This window comes from Ambystoma mexicanum, chromosome 3p (genome assembly GCF_040938575.1).
Source record: "Ambystoma mexicanum isolate Mex_15411 chromosome 3p, UKY_AmexF1_1, whole genome shotgun sequence".
Lineage (NCBI taxonomy): Eukaryota > Metazoa > Chordata > Amphibia > Caudata > Ambystomatidae > Ambystoma > Ambystoma mexicanum.
Window position 1 is genome coordinate 287,510,541 of NC_090925.1, and position 22,989 is coordinate 287,533,529.

The 22,989-nt window shown below is 47.1% G+C and overlaps 1 protein-coding gene across 4 annotated transcripts in view; it reads right to left on the bottom strand.

Moving 5' to 3' along the window:
* EEF1A2 (eukaryotic translation elongation factor 1 alpha 2) overlaps window positions 1–22,989 on the bottom strand; it is a 142,318-nt gene that overhangs the window by 39,855 nt on the left and 79,474 nt on the right. For all 4 annotated transcript variants that reach the window (XM_069650813.1, XM_069650815.1, XM_069650816.1 and 1 more), the window contains exon 5: window positions 9,940–10,090. In XM_069650813.1, the coding sequence (XP_069506914.1) occupies window positions 9,940–10,090 (151 nt within the window). The remainder of the gene's footprint in view (window positions 1–9,939; window positions 10,091–22,989) is intronic.

The following is a 22,989-nucleotide window of genomic DNA, read 5'->3' on the forward strand; positions in this document are numbered from 1 at the left end:
CACTGCACTGGCTTCCAGTAGCCCGTAGGGTAGCTTTCAAAACCTTATGCCTCACCCATCGAGCAGTACATAAAACTGGACCGCAATATCTTCAAGGAAAACTAATAGCTTATCACCCCACTCGCACCCTCAGATCAAGCACAGCCGGCCTCCTAGTAATTCCTAAGACTAACTCAGTCAGGTTAGGCGGAGCATCATTCTCAGCCCTAGCCCCAACCCTGTGGAACTCTCTCCCACCCCACATCAGGCTAACCGAGGAGCTAACAGCTTTCCGCAAACTACTGAAAACCTGGCTCTTTCCGTTAACCAACCGGTTCCGTGCTAGCATCATCAAAATAACACCGACCCAGCGAAGCACCTAAAGCAATACCAAAACAAAAAAAAAAAAAAACGGATTGTATCAAATGTTCACAAAAGAAATTATAACGAGTAATCTAGATCTAAACAGTGAAGTCAATAACACGAATTGATCACTGGACAAAAGAAAAATAGAGCGTGGACGAGCTGAGTGTGGTGAACGGATAAGTGAGAAGGGCGAATGAATAAAGATGATTCTAGACAAGTATAAATGAATGTGGAGGATGAAAGCGGTTGACAAGTGCGTCTGGAAGACGGTTGGGTCTGGAGACCCGATGAATAATACGAGCAAAATCAATGGGGGTGACGGATGAGTGTGTAAACCAATTGACTGTAGAAAGCGGTCCGAGTATGGAGAGCGGCTATGTGTAGAAAGTGACTGTGGAGGGCGGATGACTATGGAGGACGAATGACTGTAGAGGGCGGACAACTGGGCAGGGCGGATGACTGGGCAGGGCGGTCGACTGTGGAGGGCGTATGCCTGTGGAGGGTGTATGCCTGTGGAACATGACTGTGGAGCGCGGATGACTGTGGAGGGCGGACGACTGAGCAGGGCGGATGAATGTGGAAGGTGGATGCCTGTGGTAGATGACTGTGGAGGGCGGATGTCTGTGGAGAGCGGATGTCTGTGGAGAGCGGATGACGGTGGAGGGCGGATGAAGGCGGAGGGCGGATGACGGCGGAGGGCGGATGACGGTGGAGGGTGGATGACGGTGGAAGGCGGATGACGGCGGAGGGCGGATGACGGCGGAGGGCGGATGACGGCGGAGGGCGGATGACGGTGGAGGGCGGATGACAGTGGAGGGCGGATGACGGTGGACGGCAGATGACGGTGGAGGGCGGATGACGGTGGAGGGCGGATGACGGTGGAGGGCGGATGACGGTGGAGGGCGGATGACGGTGGAGGGCAGATGACGGTGGAGGGCAGATGACGGTGGAAGGCAGATGACGGTGGAGGGCAGATGACGGTGGAGGGCAGATTGACGGTGGAGGGCAGATGACGGTGGAGGGCAGATGACGGTGGAGGGCAGATGACCGTGGAAGGCAGATGACAGTGGAGGTCAGATGACCGTGGAAGGCAGATAACTGTGGAGGGCGGACGACTGTGGAGGGCGAATGCCTGTGGAAGATGGGTGTGGATGGCGGAAGACTGTAGAGGGCGGATGCCTGTGGAAGATGAGTGTGGAGGGCGGATGCCTGTGGAAGATGACCGTGGAGGGCGGATGACCGTGGAGGGCGGATGGCCGTGGAGGGCGGATGACTGTGGAGGGCGGATAACTGTTGAGGGCGGATGACTGTGGAGGGCAGATGACTGTGGAGGGCAGATAACTGTGGAGGGCGGATGACTGTGGAGGGGCGGTTGCCTTTGGAAGATGAGTGTGGATGGCGGATGACCGTGGAAGACGGATGACTATGGAGGGCGGATGACTGTGGAGGGCGGATGACTGTAGAGGGCGGATGACTGTAGAGGGCGGATGACTGTGGATGGCGGATGACTGTGGAGGGCGGATGACTGCGGAGGGCGGATGACTGCGGAGGGCGGATGACTGCAGAGGGCGGATGACTGCGGAGGGCGGATGACTGCGGAAGGCGGATGACTGTGGAGGGCGGTGAGCGTACAGAGCGAACGAATATGAAGAGCCAATAAATGTGGTGGACAGATGAATGTGGAGAACACATGAGTGTAGAATGCGGCTGAATGAATATGGAGAGCACATGAATGTAGAAAACGGTTGAGTGTAATGAGGGGAAGAACATGGACCGCGGAGGAGCTGAGGAAACGGCTGAGTACAGCTATCGGCTGAATCTGACGAGCGATGGAATGTAGCGAGCGGCTGAGTATCGCAAGCAGCTGAGTATGTCGGGCGACCGAGTGTAGTAAGCGGCTGAGTATGGCGAGAGAACGGGTATGCGTCGAACGAACGAGAAATAAGAGCGAGAAAACGAGTGTACACAAAACAGTTAAGTACATTGTACGGAAGAGTGAACGGAGCTGATGAATGCAGAACTGACAAGTGGCGGATGAGCATCTGATGCGATTGAGTGCGTAACAGATGAGCCTGGGAGCGGGTGAACGCACGAAACAAATGAATGAATGGACCAGAGCGCATGATTAGCGTACTCCTCCATGCTAGATGGAGGAGTACGCTATACGGAAGAATTTGCCGACCCGATGAATAGTGCATAAGAGCAGATGAGAAACAAAACACATCGCCCGGACCGGACCCCCCTGAACTGCGTAATGTGCAGACTTTGATGTGGAACGCAAGGAACCGTTGTAAGAGCATACTTCATTTCACACCCCACGCTTACTCTCTCCTTACACCACCACTCAAGTAGAACACAGAGATACTATGACACCATTCGGTATATCTGTTCTCATATCAACATCCGCCGCTCACTCCCCATCACTCTAAGTAAACATTGCTGGTTTCTCACCCCCAGCCAAGCGTTCTCGTCAGGCCTAACGCTGCCTCACTCGGACTGGATAATCTCCTGCCAGATCGAACACATACTCCTGACTCCTCAACCACCACACCTATCGCTAGGAAGCAGCTACCACAGAAATTCCGCACCAGCTGCACACATACCTGGTGCGCACACGCACCTTTGACCCTCTCTAATCTCTCCACTGACCCGAACCTCGGTTCCCAAGGGCGTTCAACCTACCAGCGCCTTCGGACCATACCAATGGTATATAAGGCGCTATATAAATGCAAAATAACAATAACAATAACAATAACCCTCATCTCATCGCCTCAGGTGTCACACTGGTAATAGAAAACGGATATGACAAGTGCATAATCTTGCCAAGAGCCTTGAGAAAGCCCCTGGAACAGCACGAAACATGGCATTGAAAATACATTTTGGCTTAGGCAAGCACTGAATGGTTTGGGTCATAGTTGCTTGTGCAATCTGTTTAGCATAAGTGGGGCGCACACACCCACACAAGAGATTTCGGCTGCATGAAAAACGATACAGAGTGTGCACTCCACTAACCTAACTGGTACTGTGCATAGGCGGTGTGCACCAGTCCATGTGGGGTTGCTGGCCATGAGGTCGAACATGACTGGGGCAGTTTGTATTGCCACGCAGGGATGGTGTGGCTTAGCAGTGGAGGGAAGACTGTACGTTGGCTGGGTATCTGGCTGTGGGGGCACAACACCCACCTACCTATGCGTGTTGCCCTTATGTGGGGGGCCACACGAGCTAAAAACAATGCTATGGAATGCTACCCAGAGTAATGCCCAGTGGTCCTGGAGCATTGGGTCCAGCCGTTTCATCCATCACTCTATGGATTTCTCTGAGATATGGGGGTTCATTGTGTAGATCAGTCTACTCTGTTCTGGATCCCCCCACAAACGACTCATCTTATGCGGGGAGTGTCTACACCTGTGGATTTCTTGAAAGGTCGGTTGAACTGCTTTACAAAGACTCTAAACAAGTGTGTCCTGATGCCCCCAGATTCCCAGCTGCCAAACTATAGTTGGGGTATCATTGTACTTCAGGGTTGTAGGTTTGGAATAGGTTATGTTATGTATTGTAAGCACGCAACCTTTGCAAAGTTCACTGACACCATCAGAACAGCTTCCTAGCACTCGTTGCCCCACTCAACCAAACACCAGCGAGATGGCAGGATTATTGAGGAAAGAGGACAGACGCAGGCGCCTTTCTACACTGTAGGTGGGTATCCGTCGCCTGGATTGTGGCGCAGACAGTCAAGGACCAGCGCCAGGGATTACAAATAGCATCGCAGAGGCTGATTTTAAATTGCAGGAGAAGATATGGATAAGATGTACCTCTCAAGAGCAGCGATCCGAGGTTCTGCGCTTTCTCTACAGCTAAACCTTCCTGGGTAGCTGCACATCCATGCTTGGGAGGTAGGTTACTGCAAGGATGCCCCGTTCTCCTTCCTTCCACCTCTGCCTGGACGGTTAGCCAAGATGGCGGCTTACCCATTGGCGTTGTCTTCATGAGGCAAACCAGGATCAGCATGCTAGGTCCCTTCTACCGTCCTTTCGGACTTACACATTCTTTCTTTGCAGCCTTAAGAATGAGCATATTGGTAGAATAGAAAGTAGTCAGGATGCCATCTTGATGAGCTGGCTTGGCCTGCTGGGATGGGGTCAGGGTTGCTACTCTACTAGGGATATTGGCACCCTCGCGGTCCCTAATGATATTGCACAGCCTCTGGCACCCGACATACCTCTTGGATCAAGTCTACAAATAGGAAGGGGTGGGATAAGCACTGACAGGGCCTCAGGGTTTCTCCTCAAGACAAAGGGTACTCTCTGCTTGGGATTGTTCTGCATCAAAAGTGTCATACTGTATCAACCAATAGTGTCAGTGCAATACCTACCAAGGGGATGCACATTTCCAACAGGATCTCTTGCGCACAACACATTCTCGAATAAAGGACCCTACCCTTCTTGTTTCATGTCACAGTCTCAGGGATAGAGCACCCTCAGCTTTTTTATTTCAGCACACAGTATCAGGGATATAGCACTCTTAGCTTCATGTTTCAGGACTCGATATCAGGGATATAGCACCCCCAGATTTTTGTTTCAGGACACAGTGTCATAGATATAGGACCCTCAGCTTCATGTTTAAGAACTCTGTATCAGGGATTTAGCACCCGCAGCTTCATGTTTCAGGACTGGGTATCAGGGATATAGCACCCGCAGCTTCGTGTTTCACAACTCGGTATCAGGGATATAGCACTCTCAGCCTCATGTTTCAGGACTCACTATCAGGGATATAGCACCCTCAGCTTCGTGTTTCAGGACTCGGTATCAGGGATATAGCACCCTCAGCTTCGTGTTTCAGGACTCGGTATCAGGGATATAGCACCCTCAGCTTCGTGTTTCAGGACTCGCTATCAGAGATTTAGCACCCGCAGCTTCGTGTTTCAGGACTCGGTATCAGGGATATAGCACCCTCAGCTTTGTGTTTCAGGACTCTGTATCAGGGATATAGCACCCTCAGCTACGTGTTTCAGGACCCGGTATCAGGTATATAGCACCCTCAGCTTCGTGTTTCAGGACCCGGTATCAGGGATATAGCACCCTCAGCTTCGTGTTTCAGGACTCGGTATCAGGGATATAGCACCCTCAGCTTCGTGTTTCAGGACTCGGTATCAGGGATATAGCATCCCCAGTTACTTGTTTCCAGTCACAATCTCAGGGATATGTGCAGCTTCTTGTTTCAGGTCACAGTCTTGGGGATATAGCACCCTATGCTTCGTGTTTAAGGACTCAGTATCGGGATATAGCACCCTCAGCTTCGTGTTTAAGGAATCGATATAAGGGATATAGCACCCTCAGCTTCATGTTTCAGGACTCGACTCGCTATCCGGGATATAGCACCCGCAGCTTCGTGTTTCAGGACTCAGTATCAGGAATCTAGCACCCCAGTTAGTTGTTTCCAGTTACAGTCTCAGGGATATGTGCAGCTTCTTGTATAAGGTCAGTCTCAGGGATATAACTCCTTCCGCTTTTTTTTCAAATTAGTCTCAGGGATATAGCACCCATCAGCTTCTTATATCAGGGCACAGTCCATGGATATAGCACGCTGATGCTTCTTTGTTGCAGGCCCTCTTCACAAGGGTATAGTGCCCTGCTGATTATTTGTAGTCCACACCAGAGAGATAGTGTCTTTCACATGGGTTTGTTATTGCCTTCCACTAAAAGGGATGGCTCTCGACTTTCTATAAGTGCCATCTAAATGCCCAATGTATATTTAAAAAAAATGAGAGGTGGTGCCCTTCTCATCAGTGACATTTCTCTTGCCCTCCCATTCTCTATCCTAAGGGCTATATTGCCCTTCTCACTCTAACGGACAGCGTGCCTTTCTCACTATGCCATGGATTCCCCCTTCTCTTTCTCCCCTACTAACACATATTCAATATGGTGCCCTTCTCAGCAAAAGGTTCCTTTGCCTCTCTCTACCAGGCAGCTGCAGGTCTCTCTGGTACGTCTACCCCTGCAGTTGTTTCCAGCCCCTGGACCTCCTGTAGCTCCCAGCTCTAGTGACCTTTCAACTCTCTCAAGCCTCCCCATAGCCCCAGTCCCCTTGGTTTTCTCTTGTCCCTTTGCTGACTCTTGCCCCTGCGATGGCTCTGGTATCACAGCTGCCTCTGCTCTCCTAAACCCACTCTTTCTCCTTATGATATAACGTCTCCAAAGATGGTCTAGACTGTTGCTTTCTGTTCAAACCACCCTCCTGCTCTGGTAACTGACCTTTGTACAGGGCCTCGGCCATATAGCAAGTATCGGATTGGTTAAGTGGTCAGGGATTTCTGTACAGTGATCTGATTGGGAGAGGAGCTTTGTAGTCCTAAACATTGGAAGGAAAACATTAAAAGGGCAGGTGGCCATGTTGAAGTCACACCATGTGCTTCCAGCATTTGGTTGCTGATCTGCTGCTCTGCTTCCAGGCACACGTGGTGAGTCCGAGGGCTTTTTCCTTTCGTTTGGCCTGCTCTCCTGCCTTAGCCATGGGAATTTCGAATTGTGTTTCCCACGTTGTTTTCAGGGCTGTTTCAATGATTTGTTAACAGACTTTTGTGTTGACTAGTGGGGGTTTTCCTTCAGAACGTCCTTTCCCTGCTCAGTGAATTGGAGGGGGTCATATGGATTTGGCTCCCCTAGTGTCTAACAGGCTCATTAGATGCCTTTTCTCTTGTCCATGGCGGAACAGAAACAGGGGTTGTAGGGAAAGCAATGCAGTTTTCCAGAACCTCTATCTTCCAAGCTTTTCTTATCTCATGATCCGACTATGGAAAGGGGAGGAAGAACTCTGGGACAGAGTCAGAAACCTGACACGTCACAGAGGAAATGACCCTAATTCTGTTCCAGAGTTGAAGATTCCCAGAGATCTTTCTGTTCATGCTCTAAAGCAGGGGTCTGCATCCTTTGGCTCTCCAGAAATGTTTGACTACAACGCCCCTGCGCCCTAGAGAGTATAGTCAAGTGTGAGGGATCACAGGAGTCGTAGTCCAAAACATCTCAAGAATTGCAGGAAGCAGAAGACCCCTGCTCTACCTGGAAGCATAAGCCTTTCCCCCAAACTAATCTCGATGATAGATCAGAGACTCTCATCTTATCTAGAGTATTTGGAACTTCCTCCTCGATGACATCGATGCCAGCAGGTGAACGATGGCCCCCTCAAAGGCATTGCATATAAATGACTGCAGGCTGGGGTGAGCCTCCTTTCCACTCCTTCTTCCGAGGCTGACTATATCTGCACCATGCAGTGCTTTCTTATGCAGAAGCCGGCGGGGTGACCTTTTCCATCATGGTCGCCCCACGCAACAATTGTAACAGCTAATCCTGCCTGCCCAGGCTCAGAGGAAGCTTGCCATTGGCTGGCTGCACCAACTTCCTCCTCGACGGCATCGATGCCGGCCGTTGTCTGTCCCTGTCTGGCACAGGGAGGTGTCCCTACTGCTGCCCGCCTGACTGTTCACCCTGTGCACTGTGCTCTTAGAGCCCGTATTACCGCTTGCCTCCTTGCCTGGTAAGCACTTCTGGCCACCGGCCTAAGGATGCATCGGCGAATGTTTGCATTGTGACATTGCTGTCTCTTTCCCCCTGTCTCACTGAAAGGCTCATTGACGGTCTTCAAGGATGTTATTTACCCTGACGTGCCCTACTTGCTATGCACCTGGCCATTAGTATTGATTCTCATGCTTCTGGGCAAACTGGAATCTAGGAGCGCTTCCATCTGCTCATGCATGGCTTAGTGCTTCCTGTATCCTGCACCTTCTGCATAGCTTTGCCTTGGGTTAATGTAATCCCTGACGGCTAGTCACCCTTCCCCCCCCCTGCCTTCTTCTTACCCTCTTTACCTTCTTCCTGTCTGTCACTGCCCCTCCCCCCACCCTTCTTTCCTCATTTATGTTACTAGCTCTGAGATGCTGCCATGTCCGTATGATATATATATATATATATCTGATGGATATTCTCTATGTACTCTAAAGTGTTATATATCTGTACCATTATAACGCATGACACTTGCCCATTCTGAACAACTCAAGTCCCTGCAAGAGTGGTTATTATTATTCTTAATGCATCTTTCCCTTGTTCCTCCCCTGCCTTGAAGCATTTTGAAACATTTGTGCTTTGTGCTTAGGTGCTTTACAAATGACCAATACATAAATAAACAGTCTGCAGCCTGCAATCCTTCAGGGTGATGAAATTGAGCTATCTCTTACCTGAATCCCTGTTCTGATTCGCCATGCCCCTGCTGAACGGAGGACCAGTAGACGCTGGGACTAAGCACTGCATGGACACTTTGGGTTCTGCACAAAGCGGCCATGAACGGCGCCTACAGAGACACGCCTCTACAAACATTCCTGCCACGAGCGAAGCGCTGCATAAACTGAAGATCAAAAACGTAGACTCCAGTGGGGAGCACTTCCTGCTCAGGGTTTAAATGCCTATGCAGAAGGGTTTTTGCAGAAGAGACGGAGAAGCGTTTGCTAGGGAGGGGCTTAGGGAGCAATAGCCCCAGGTCTTTTGGTTGTAGCCCCAGATAGAATCTCAGGGCCTACAACCAAAATGCTAGCTAGCCCCGAGTCCCGACAGCCCCGACATTAGCGTAGCCCTGGATCTTTTCCAGACCCAGCAACACCCTCTCCAAGGAGCCTGGCTGTTTAGGGCTGCTTCAAAACCTGGGCACAGCCTACCGAGAGATCCTTTCCTCCATGCTCCTCAGAGCTCCTGCGTCTAAGCCGCTACTCGGAATTCTTCCTTACACGATTGGCTCAATCGATCCACCTGGAATACTGACTTACAAATGTAGGGATTTATGTATTCGATTAATAAAGCACATACCTAGCTGCAAAGCAACAGAAAGCTGTACATATGGGGAAGGCAGAGGAGCATCTTGCTGGACTCCGCCCATTTCTAGGCACAGTAATAACAGATGCAATTATCACCAATGTACTGCTACACACATGTAGGGCGTCAGAAGGCTGAAGGGCTGAATGATGCCTGCTGGGATGTGAACATGCAAGATGCAGGCTGGCCCCATGTAAGAGGTGAGCGCTCAACCCACGATCGGAGGCCCGTCACCAGCTGAGATAGCCATGACACTACCTCCACGTTCAGACTTGGACAGTTCTCTGATTTTAAACAACTGGTTAATCCACTGCTGTAGTTTTGACCCAGGTCACAAGAATTTACCAATTCAATATTTCTATTAAAAAGTGAGATGATTATGGGGATAAGAAGATTTCCATTGGTCAGGGTTGAATATCCAACGAATTAATAAATTCAGCTTAACTATGGTTGTTATTTGAGTGCAATTTTCCTTACATTGACATTATTTTCTCTGCTTGAATTGCTTATTTAATTGTGTCTTCCCATAACCTAAGAAGAAAAGCTCTGTCGCGCTGAGCCATCTACCAAATAGAGAGTAAGGTTTCCTTCTCCTCAATAATGTTGCCACTTCAAGCCAGACTGACTATCCCAGCTTTGCTGAGAAGCTTGGCCTCAAACCTTGAGTGCCACAGACTAATCCTCCAACCTACTGAAGCTGCAAAATAACCTCACAGTGAGGAATAGGCAATAACCATACCTCCAATCTTGTAGACATCCTGTAGAGGAAGGCGAAGGGGTTTGTCCGTCGGGCGAGAGGGGGGCAGGATGGTGTCCAATGCTTCTAGCAGCGACACACCACTGGCATTCCCTTCCTTGCGCTCAACCTTCCAGCCTTTGAACCACGGCATCTGAAGAACAAAGTGACACATGAGCTCATGCGCACCACCACAAACAAGTCCCCCTCGCTACATAGAACATCTAAGAGTGGTTCCTCAACTACATTGAAAGTGTGCCTTGAAGGGTTAAACAGCTGTGTGCATTGTTAACCTGGTGGTGAGAAGGTCATCCATGGTTATGATGATTGGAAATGGAGAGGGTTTAGAATACAATTATTGGTGGAGATCGGGGTGATGGGCGGGTCTAATGATTGGATGATTGGTTGAGCTAGTATAATTGGTATTGAAGAGCTGTGGTCAGGTTTATCATCCATAGACATGGGGGACGTTAGTCTGTATTGTAATTATAATGGCCAGCAGTATCAGAATTCCCTGTAAATAGGGCTGTTGGGCCTCAGAGCAATAGATGACATTGGGCCTCATCACGAGTTTGGCGGTAGCCCTTAAATCCAGCATTAGCGCTTTTACTGCCGGATTTAAGGGTCCGCCAAATCACGGGTAAGGCTGATTTCCCCCCAGCTCTGAGCTGGGAGGTAATCTGATGAGAATTTGAAGATTTTCGGCGCGTTTACCGGCGGCGGGAAATCCGCCGGCAGTAAAAGTGTGAAATGTCCCCATTGAGCCCAATGGGGAATGGGGAATTCCCAAATGGGCTTAATGGGGAATGGGCAATACCCGTTACGCCAAACCCGTGATCCGGCGCTAATAGCGCCGGTGGGTTTGGCGGTAGGGCTAATAACACCAGCGCTATTAGCGCCCAACTCGTGATGAGGCCCAAAGTGTGGTGGATCTGGTCTGTCAGTATGATTAATGGGACTTGCAAGAGGTTGGAAAATACCTTTGACAGAGCTGGAGAGATGGAGCTTAAGGTATAATTAGTGGAGCTTGACGTACATTTTGTTGTGGTTATGATTGGTGCAGATGTGGATTCAGGTTTGACACTAGGTTTTGGGATATCTTGAGTTAGGCTGGGCTTCAGTGACTGGTGGAACAGAGCAGAAGTTGGCTTTTACTTATGATGGGCCTGGCTGTGTGGGATCAGTTTAAGGTTATAATTGATGGATGGGGAGAGGTTGCACCGTAATGATGCTTCGTGGAGAGGAACATGAGTGGAGCTTCAGTGATAAGGGGAGTTGAGGAAAGGCTGGCGATAGTTTAATTGATGGGATAGTGGAAAGGATGGGGCTCAGAAATGTGTGAGGCTCAGGAGGAGTTGGGCTGCAGTGATCTACAATTAGGACTGGTTGGGGCAGGTTAAACTGCCCCGGGAAAGATTGGTGTCTACTAAAGGATGCTGATCAGGAGAAATAGAAATTGAGAGCTAGGAAAGGGGTAGTCGTGGTTTTGATAGGTCGCGCGAGGACAGGGTGGCCTGTAGGTTTGATTTGAACTGCTTGGAAGATGGCAGTTCACAGTTATGCCTGACAAAGGCAAGAGACGTTAGTCTGACATGATAGCTGGCAAATGGCCTGCACTGTGATTAGGACTTCTAGACAGATATCAGGGAAGATTAGCCGGCTTAAAGGTACTAAATCATGGAGCACAAACTGCTTCAAAGACCAACCAAATCAGTGTAGCTTCACATGTATTAAAACAATCCAACAAATCATCATAACAGGTAACCTAAACGCAATCCACATGGGATGCGTGGTACCAGAAGTAGCTCGAGGTTTCCATAACTGACCTGGGCATTACAATGTAGACCTTGATGATACTAGAACTAGAGAGGACATAACCACTGCTAACCTCCCCACCTCTGGTGTTTGTTCTGGTGATTCCCTCTACTCTTTATGCTTTTCATCCAGGTCTGCAGACTCTTAAGCAGTGCAGCGTTGCCATGGTGTATGTGACTGGTGGACGTGGGTTATTGTCATGACTGGTGGGAAGATATGGAGGAACTGAAATGTATATGCTTCATATCTGCTAATAGTTGGTAGGGCATAACGGCTGTGACTTACTGATGGTTGGCGATTGTTGGATTGAGTGATGGTTCAGCCTTTTGCGTGTTGTGTAGCACGGATGAGTGCTCGAGTTAAAGAGAGCCAGACATTGATACTGTTTGGGGTTTGTTGATAGGAAGGATGCGAAGGCGGTTGATAAAGGTGTTGTGGGTTGGGATGTGGCCGAGTTGGTGATGATGTGATTTCTTTGCTGATGGCAGAAGTTGGTGAAAGCTGTGATATGTGGATGGTGTGTCAGTGTTGCAATGTGCTGGAGGTTGCTGGAGTTTGTGTTGGTTAAGATATGATAATAAGGGTTGTGTGACATAGAATCACCCAAACACACAAGTCAGACTGTATCATTCAACAGTCTTTATTAGCTATGACTGGATGGGTCAGATTAATGCCTCTAGGACATGGGTCTGCAACCTGCAGATCTCCAGATGGTTTGGACTACAACTCCCATAATACTTCACCATTGACTATGCTGACAAGGATTGATGTTAGTTGTAGTCCAAACATCTGGTGAGTCACAGGTTGCTAACCTGTGCTTTAGGGCCTATTGTGCAACACAATCAGGATAACAATATTATAAGGTGTCAGTATGGGGTTACTCAATATACTGCCAAACCTAACTAAGGGTTCACTGGTCCTTCCAGAACTCACTAATGTAATGAAGAGTTTCAGGGATATTGCACCCATTGCTAAAAGGTTTAAATTGGAGTCTTGGGAATATAGCGCTTAGCTCACTTCTTGGCTTCACAAGCTCAGGATCATGGCTCCTAGCTAGCTTCTTAACTTCACCTACCAGAAAGTACTTCTCTCCTCTTGCCTTATAATGCCTGTCAACCTCCACAACAATGTTCCACCCTCGATCATCACTTCCTGAAAAATAATCAAAACATGTCCCTTTTCCCACACCTAGTCCAGTCAGACCTCCCCTACCGCCCTCTGTCTATCCTATTCTTCCTATCCTCCTATCCTGTCTTGGAAACTTAGTCTTCCCCTCCTCCCTTTTGAATTTTTGAGCTTTCAAAGACTCTCGGACACCCTCTGATAACGGCCAGCTCTGGACAAAAATGTAAATTAAATATAGGATCATCATTTAAGCCATGGGTCATCCTCTGGGGTGAAGCACAGTATCATTAGATAAAATCTTCCCAGCGAGTATGTCTTCCCCCTTGCTGAGGGTTTTTGTCAGGCTGTGGTATTGTCACCCACAAGCCACAAGGTACTCTCTTGTTAATTTTTAGTATTGTCTCCTCCAGTGGTCGAAGTGGTGGGAGCGGCCGGGAGCGGTGCTCCTCTACTTTTTAAAATTACGTTTTACAGCTCCTATACCTTTATTTTAAAAAGAAACCGTTCCGGAATGGTTTCGTTTTAAAATAAAAGTGTAGGAAGACGTTGCAGCTTGCATTTTCAGTGCACTGCACTGAGCGTTTCCCTAAACATCAGGCACATGTGTTTGGGGGTTTGTATTGTGTGTGAGAGGGGGTGTGGTGATGGGGTTTGTGGAGAGTGGGTGCAGGCCAGCAGGTAACATAGTTCCACTACTTCTTTTTTTACACTTCGACCACTGGTCTCCTCTAATATCTGAGATATAGTTTCCAGCAGGTTTTCTCTCTTATTTGGCCTGTTCTCTGATAGTCTCTGAGTTCTAGCTCTAAGCAAGCTTTCTTTACTCTCTCTGCCTGGTTTCCCCCAGTGTCTGAGATGCACAGGCTTTCAGCTTTCACTGAGGATTTTAGTTTTCTCGCCTTCTTTTGGTTTGGTCTCTGCCAGTGTCTCTTTTGTAGCTTTTATCAGGCTTTCAGATTCCTCTTCTCCTCTGGGTCTAGTCTCTGCAAGTGTCTGAGATGTAGCCCACAGCAGGATTTCAGCTTTTTCTGAATCCTTCTCTGTACACTTCCTGTTCCGGTCGGTAGCCTGTTCACTGCCTATCCCTGCAGTGCCCTGAGCGCTTTTATATGGTTGTTGATGGCCTTGTTCACTAAATAATGCCCCAAGTGTTTATTCCCTGACTTCTCTGACTGTGATTGGTTATTCTCCCTATTTTTTCTTTCTTCCACAGGTGTTCTCTGCCTTCTGGTGATACCCCCCATGTTTCCCTAATTATTATTTCCCTGTTGGTATTGGGGGGCCCAGTCAACATTTTGTCAGTGGTTGACAAGGACTCAAAAAGCCAAGGCGCCATTTTGAAATCACTTGGCGGTAGCATATGCACGGCAAAGCTCTGCTGCACACAGTGATGGATACCAAGGAAATTCCTGGTTCTTTGTGGCTAATTGGTGGTCTGTGAATGATATTGCTTTTCCATCATATGGTCACGGAGGAAGAAATACTGTGGCCACCAACATCAGCGTGAGCTTCCACTTAAGTGGCTCCAGCAGTGTTCCTTTGATGAGAGCCCTAGTAAACAACTGAAGACCGCACGAGGCTGGATTTATAGGGTCTCTTTTTTTTCAGACACCTCTATTACATGGGCACCTTTCAATAGCATACCTTTGTGATGACACTAAGGTGAACGTTTTTGGTTCTGACCTGAAATCTATGCACATGTGTTGCCTTACAAGATAAGTACAAATAAAATCACATATTTTCCTTTAATAAGATTGAGGACATCTGTGACAACATCGTCGAACACACTGTAAAATGACACCCTATTCCAACAAGGCTCATTGATTAAATCTAGCATGAGCTAATATGGACATAGCCCCGACTTTTTGTCTACAGAATGTCTAGACGATAGAATTGCTAATTTAAACTATTAACCCCATCCACTGCCCAGAGATCCATGCCAGTCAAGTATCCTTAGAAGCAATTCTGATTCCTTCCTGCAACACATTGCACATGTATTAAATATTTCCCCTGGAAGTAGTCCTTGACATCTCAATGACGCTTTGGATTATAGCACTCCCTGAAAACCCAATGATGGGCTGTCATTACTCTTTTTAGCTAGTGGCTCACATCTCTCGCGCCTTTTCCTGCCAAGACACCAAAGAGGGCTGGCAATCAGCAGCAAGATCACTGCACCGGCTGCCCACAATGTCGACTTTCAAAAAGCCGACATCCATTATGGCACTGCGCAGTGATCACATACATCACTGTGCCCCACATCCCCCTACCCGCCCCCCCCCCCTACCCACTGTATCCCTGCGTGTCTGAACTGGCGCTGTAGGACCCTTTTTCTTTTTTAAAATGTTGTTTTACTTTTCTCTGTATTGCCGCCCACTATCATCTAATGGAAGCAGGGGACACCCCCAAAACCGCCGAACCCCATTAATCTGAGTAACAGGAGCGGGGAAAACAACCCTGCTTCCATTAGTCAGAGTAATGGGGGTCAGGATTTTAGTATGGTACAAAGGCGCCGTATTCGGTATAGGGGAAATGTTTAAGTCGTAGTATTTGTACAAACCCAAATTTTAAACCCATCGAATGCAGGCAGGCTTTTTGCCAGATACATAGACCTAGACTGTCCTGCTCAATTACCACCTATTATATGAGGCCATTGAGAGAGCAGCATCCTTGGTTAATGGTTGGTCTACATGAGGCCAATGAGAGAGCAGCATCCTTGGTTAATGGTTGGTCTACATGAGGCCAATGAGAGAGCAGCATCCTTGGTGAATGGTTGGTCTACATGAGGCCAATGAGAGAGCAGCATCCTTGGTGAATGGTTGGCCTACATAGGGCTAATGAGGGAGCCGATTCTTTGGTGAATGGTTGGCCTACTCATAGCCTTCAATCTTAGTTTTCAGAGAATGAGTAGGGACATCCATTTTGGCAATAGACATGGTGCCCTCTTTTCTCTCAGGGAATAAAACCTCAAGTTTGCCTGGATCCACACTGGAGAGCAAGCCTGTTTTTTAAAGTGCATGTGAAGCCGTTGCATAATTTCCTTGAGAACCCTTAATCATGCATGCTGATTACAAATGTCTGGGCACTGTCTTTGATAATCTGTATCCCATGAACCAGGCAATACTATGTGATGTAATAAGCTTGCAGAAAGCTTTTTTATGATGAAATCTGACTGAAGTGCGCAAATACCTTGACTAACCAGGCAATGCAAAACAGCATTCTAGGAACTGGAGTGAACATTCCCAATGCCTCAGGTGGGGCTATGTGTTGAATGGACCCCAACATAAAAAAACAGACCGCAGGCATTACCAAAGACCTGATACGGTAGCGGGTAGGACAACAAGCATGGAAAGAGCTCTAAAAGGGCAGGCAGGACTTTAATGCTTTCAAATCCTGGTCAAATGATTTGGTAGAAAACAACTAGACTGCAGAGTCAGAAGCAGGAAGCACGCAATGCCTAACGTGGAGGAAAAAACAGGATAACACCTACACTGGACACTTGCTTCCTGTAAAACACTGCCATGAACGTTCATTCAGAGAAGAAATTCTTAGAGCAGCATTTCTGTGCTAAGGAGTGTATTTAAGCCACACAGTAAAGTACAGCACTTAAAATTGTATCAGGAGAGAGTTCCAAAACTATGAAATGTTTGCTTTACATCCAGACAACATTGTAAATAAATATGCTCCATATTAAGAATTATAATTTGTCGCCATCTTTCAAGGAGTAAACCAGAATGCTAGCTAGACAGAAGAAAGCTGAGACCACGAAATGCCTCTCTTGATGATGGATGAGATGCAGCTGGTCTATCAGGTGGTCTATCCCATGTTTTTTTGCAAACTAAAGTGCCGAGCACAACCTAGAGGGATACCCGGTTTTAAGCCTGTTTCCTTATTATCTTGAGATTTAGCATTGAGATCAGCATTATATGCAACCTTTCCATCCATTGAGCCTGAGGCCATTTTAGAATTCGCAATATACTCTAGACCAGTCACCGCAAGCCCCCACTTTTCATGATCAGTGGAACATTTCCAATACATTAACATGCTTATCATTTAATACTACACACCTGCTCACAATGGGCCGTCCACCATTTGACAGCTGAATGCTGTATTTGTAAGATGGCATATTAAGTTGCAATACTCATTAGCCTTATATCTTAGTACGACGGGCTTCTTTGTTTACATGTGACGTCACCCACGCGCGAGCGTGATGATGTCACTAGGTAAGCAATGACAGCTGGTATGATCGTACTGGTTATCAAGAGACAGCCCTAATTAGTATCCGTACTAACCAGGATTGCTGAGCCTTTATCTACAGGCTACGCTCCCTACACCCTAAAAACATAACCTTAACCCTATTCAATCCCGTTGATGATGTCGCACACGCATACGCGCAATGTAGTCACGGGCATACCCGTCATAAATTCGCCGCCGTCGCTCAGGATGGAATAGGACGAACCTGCTTCTTCCTGATTCCGTGCTGTTCCGACGGCGACTTTAGGTAAGTGCATTATTCTTTGACCATTAGTAGGCTGTCAAGCTAGCCCACACCTTGCCCTATATTTAGCTATTGGGAATCACATTTCAGCTGTGTTTTCTCGATCTTTTTCTTTAGAAATTGGACTTAGCTACTTCCCTCAAAGAACTGGGGTCCCTCCAGAGATGGTGATGATGATACATAATGACCCATAAGTTACTTTCCACCAGTTGAAAACATCTTTTTCTACTGCTGGGACACATGTAAGTGGCATTTGTACACACGTTGCCTTTTTTTAACTAAATTACAACAAGGATCACCTGTGGTGAACCACTGCACTACCGTTGTCTTTCAGATAGAGCTAAAGTTCCCAACCCTATCGACTCGCACCCCCGAGTTAAAACCTGAGATTCCTGCTTCTGTTGCAGACATCCTCCCATTTAATTCATAAAAACTACGATCACAAGGTTAGTACTGGTTATTTATCAGCTCTTGCTTTATTAAGCTACACCCATGTTACTACTCTCTTTTCTTTGTTTTCTTCCCCCTTTTTTTAATTGGCTAATGGAATATACAGTATTTCCATAGGACTTTTTTGAATGGGTTGCTGACCATAATTTAGTCGAAGTGAACTGAATGGACATGTGTTTTATGTTAATGAACAATGTGAGTCTGTACATTTTTGTAAGACAGAAAAATATGAGCTCTTCCATCTATTGCTATGATGTTTAGAACACCTTTCACAATGATTAAAATGCATATTTTTCAAAAAACTATTTTGAGATGAATATGATGTTTAAACATTGATCTAAAAATGACTATACATATGTTTTTTAGAACCTTGATTTGCCCCTGATGAAGAGTGTTGATTCACTCGAAACGCGTTGGGCCCTCCACAGCTTCTACATCACGAATAAATTGAAGATTGGTTCTCGTGACCTCATCTGATTAAAAGTCTATTTTTTTTAACAATTTCCTTTTCTAATCGAGCTAACTTGAAATCTTGTGATAAAAAAGAAATGACACATTTTGCAAATCATCTATGAATTATTGATCTGGTTTTCCCAGATACTAGAAAGTGTGCAGGGGACATGAGTTCCCAAATTGGGAACTTAGTTGTTTCATTCACTATCAGGTGACAACCCCAAGAGTAAATGGCATCTAGGAGGACATCAAGAAACCCATCCTAGAGATCTTTGGATTTGATGAAGAGACTTTCCAGCTAAACCTATGAGCTTTCCACTTAAGTTCAGGGGAAGCCCAAAGACAATTCTGCCATCGGGAAATGACTTGATTCAGGGCCTTATAGAAAAGGGTAGGACCATAGAGCTATGTATGGAGACAACATCAATGCCCATACATACATACATGAGTTTGGCAACACCATCACCCGCCCCTGGAGGAAGCAATCAACATTGCATCAGCCAACCAATGGGTAAATGAAGCTTGAATACAAGTTGCGAAGTCATTCCAATCACCAAGGCTGGCCAGGATTAAAGAAACTGGCTTTCAAACCTCGACTGAAAAATCACTGCCCAGCAAAGCTTCTGGGTGAAACTTTCAACAGAAGGAAAGACCTGTTAAAGCAAATGTTATGGATGGAAAAGCCAGCTGAACACCCACGCCCATTACAGTGTTTTTGGTGTGGAGATTGTGGACCTCTGGCCCAGAACTGTCCCTTCAAACACCAACCTTGAACTATGGAAACAGGAGGTGGGGGAATTCTACCTGAAGAAAGCGAACGAGTGGCAGAGAACATAGAAAACCAACACCCTGCTTCAACTACAACAAGCAATGGATATCTGGAAAACTCCACAATTTAGGAAAAAAGAATAACATATAACCCCCTCTTGCATGATATCATTTCCCTCTAAAGGTAGGACCATATAAGAGTCAGGGCCTATTGGATTCTGGAAATAGAACCACAGCATCCAGACTCCTGTTCAAATGGCCGCAGGGAACGGTGGGAAATAGCGAACATGAGGTCAACGTAAGGGAACAAGAGACAAATCATAGCTAAGATACATGGATCACTAGTTTTATTATAAACAACAGAACATGAGGGATTCGTTTTAACTGACATCACTAAGAGGAGTTTCTCAAATAATACACAAACTAATAAGGCTCCTCTCAGAAGGATGGCCCTCAGACCTTCTCTCTCTCTCCCTTCAGCTTCTATGGTGGGAAAAGAGTCACAGGGTTTTAAGTGCCACGCATTTGTTTTGTGCCCTAATACAATGCCTTTATTGTCAGGATGTCACACATCTGCTTTGATTCTGTAACACCTGTTGCCACCATATCTGGTACCCTGGCTCATCTAAACGTGGGTGAGGTATCAAGCTATTAAGACTGTATTAGACCTAGTAGTTCCCTTCAGGCTGTGTGGGCCTTGCCTGGGAGATGCCCGCTCACCAATTTAACACCCTCGCTGGATTAACTGACTAGCAAAGCATGTCGTGGCCCCAATAGCTGAGCTTATTTTATGTAGTGCCACCATCTTGGATTCAATGTGTGGACTGAGGTTTGTCTGTGCCAGAATCTCCCTCTTCACAGGACCTCGTTGATATGGGTCCCTGCAAACGTAGTCAAGCAGGGCCCTCACTGGACGGCGCTGGTGTTCAGTGTGGATCTCTCTCTTGCAGCAAACCCAATGTTCTTCCAAATATCCATGGATATCAGCAGTCTCAACTTCGTGCCACAAATGAACATATTGTGTATTTTTGTAATTTTTTCTCTTCCCTTAGCCCTCTCACCTGTGTAACTGGTTAAAACAGCGCCCTGATGCCTTCGAGCTTAGGCGCTTTACAAATACACAAAATAAATAAAATAAATTCCATTACATTCTCTCTGGTTTCCGTGGTTCCCTACATTACAGCTCGCCAAGGGGTGTTTGGGTTGGTTATGGGGCAAAGATCATTGGCAGACACTCCCTTTTCCCAGAGGCAATATTTCTTGACTCTGTTCTACATCAACCAAACAGCCAGACCTTTCTGCCCTCAGCATCTTCTGACTGGCGCTGATGTTCTAGACGTTTCAGTGTCTTGTCACAGCTTTCGCTCTTTTTCAATATGTTTTGGAAAATCTGGACAGTCTGTTCGGAGAATAGGTTCTTACGTAAACACAGGGATTACGTCAGACTCCACCAGCACCCCTTCATTTTTTCCTTTGAATAGGTTCTATCTCCATCATAGCCGCAGGTGATGGGTACTGGACCCTACCAAGAATTTGATCAGGGAATATCTGGTTAGCCAGAATTTGCAGTTTGCTTATTCCTGGAGTCTGACAAAGCTGTCACTCTCTGCCCATCTACTTGGATCACGATATAAAGGGTTTATTTCCCCGGATGCCTGAGTGAGCATTTCTAGCTGTTATTCTGGTCACTTGACTTGGTCTTCTGGGTCAAGCCACCACTCCTCTTGGTCCATCTTGCTAGGCTACTATAACAATAGCTGGTATCCACTGGTTTTCATGGTGGCTGATCGGGACAGGTCCGAACAATATGGTCAGTTTTGCCACATACAGGTCTGTCCATGCCCCTGGCTCAGCGGGTCATCATCCTGGATACCCTGCTCCTCCCCCGCCTTTGGGTAATGCAAGAGGACCTAGCTCTGGTGGAGTGTGCACTGGAAAGGCGACCAGTGATGTGTACTGCTTTGGTCAACTCCCCACCCACTTTCTTTTGCTGACTTTCAGGTTGGGTGGGTCAGGGCTGGTACTGTCACAAGTCTCTCCCCTTCTCACCTATTTTTCCTGTTTGCTTGCGACCTTCTTTTGTGACTTCTTTCGCACGGTCCGGGATTTGTATAAGCCTGTGCGCGGGTCTTTGGATTCCAGTGTGCTTCGTTCAGATTGTCCGGGATGGAACCATGAAGGAACAATGTCCGCGCGCGGAGGCACAGAAGCCGTGACTCGAACGCGGGTGAAAAATCCAGGAAAGCTCGGTAAAGTTTGAAGGATGAAAGGAAAGGAGGAGGAATCAAGGAACCTGGAAATAGAATTCAGGAAATTAGCCCCAAGCAAACTCCGACAGCACACGTCCAGCTACGGCGAGCAGTAGCGTTGAGACGCGCAGAGCCGCGGGGGCGTGGGTGTTTTGTAGAACGTAGAGCGTGTAAGTGTCACGGCTCGCTCTCTTCGCTCCCGTTCTCGCTCCCTTCGTTCCCGTCCCCGCCACTTGGGGGCATGTTCTGGGGTTTATTCCTTACTGGACATTTCCTTCGAACCCTATGCTACAGTGTTCTGATGAATGGGGAGCGTTAAAACCTTACTTCCCTTCCGGATCCATTCCTGGTTTTTGGCAGCCAGCATGCTATTTAAATCAAATGACTATGTTTCCCAGAATGCCTTGGCTCACTGTTTCACCTCCTGCTTCCCAGAATGCCTGGCTCACTGCTTCATCTCCTCCCTGGCATCCGGCATGCTACTTAAATCAAATGACTATGCTTCCCAGAATGCCTTGGCTCACTGCTTCACCTCCTGCTTCCCAGAATGCCTGGCTCACTGCATCATCTCCTCCCTTGCAGCACAATGCTGGGAGGAGGATAGGCAACACCTGTGGCTGCAGGTGCAGCAGGCGGCACGCCTGAGGGGTGTGCTCGTTAAGCAGCTTTAAAAGCCTCAGTTTGCTTCAGTCCGGCGCTGGTCATTGTAGCAGTGTTCCTGTTGTGACTAGTCCCTGTTTCCTGTACTTAGTTTCTGTGCCTTGTACCTAGTTCCAGTTCCCTGTTCATAGATATTGAGCCAAGTATCTATTTCCAGTTCCTTGTTCCTAGTTTCTGTGCTTTGTACCTAGTTCCAGTTCCTTGTTCATAGATATTGTGCCAAGTATCTAGTTCCAGTTCCTTGTTCCTAGTTCCATGCCTTGGACCTAGTTCCTGTTCCTAGCTTTGTGCCCAGTTACTAGTTCCTGTATCTTGTTCCTCTGTCCTGGATTTCGGATTTATGCGCTTATTTGATTTATGCTTTCTGAATTTCCCTTTCTGTCTTCCTCTGTCTGCAGACAGCCTTTCTCTGTACTTTACTATTTGATGCAGCCCAGTTTGCCGGTGTTTTCTGTCCCTTTATGCTGTCCTGGTTACTGAAAAGCAGGATGTATTAATATTTACTTTCGTAGAATTAGTTACTGCCTTTTCTCCTTGGATTGGGTGGGAAAGGTTTCCTTTTGTGATATCATTTTCCCTGCTCCTGATCCTACTTTATTGAGATTCCACTCCATGTTTTCCACTACACTTCTGCATTCATTTTCCATTGATTATTAGGTGTGGGTTTGTTGTTACTAGTTCCAGAGTGTTCCCCTTTTAGTTTTCCTCACGATTTATTATCACAATTCAGACTTGCCTTTTACTAGGGTTTATGTATTTTGTTATCTTTAACCCTTTGCTTTTACAGCCTTCTGGGTCCCTGTTTGATCTACAGGGTTCGTGAAATTACTGACATTCAAGTGGTCTTTCCGGTCCTCGTGAGTACTGTTTATAATTTCCTTATTCAGTATTCTACAGATTGTCCGTTCACAGAATCTGTCCTTGCTTGCCCGCTACGTGGGTTTAGCACTGTCAGTATCTGTAAGAGCATAGTGGGTAAAGAGTTTGTCGACTTTCCTTTCAGTCATAAGGAGGTCCTAAGTGTTTACCCCACATCCC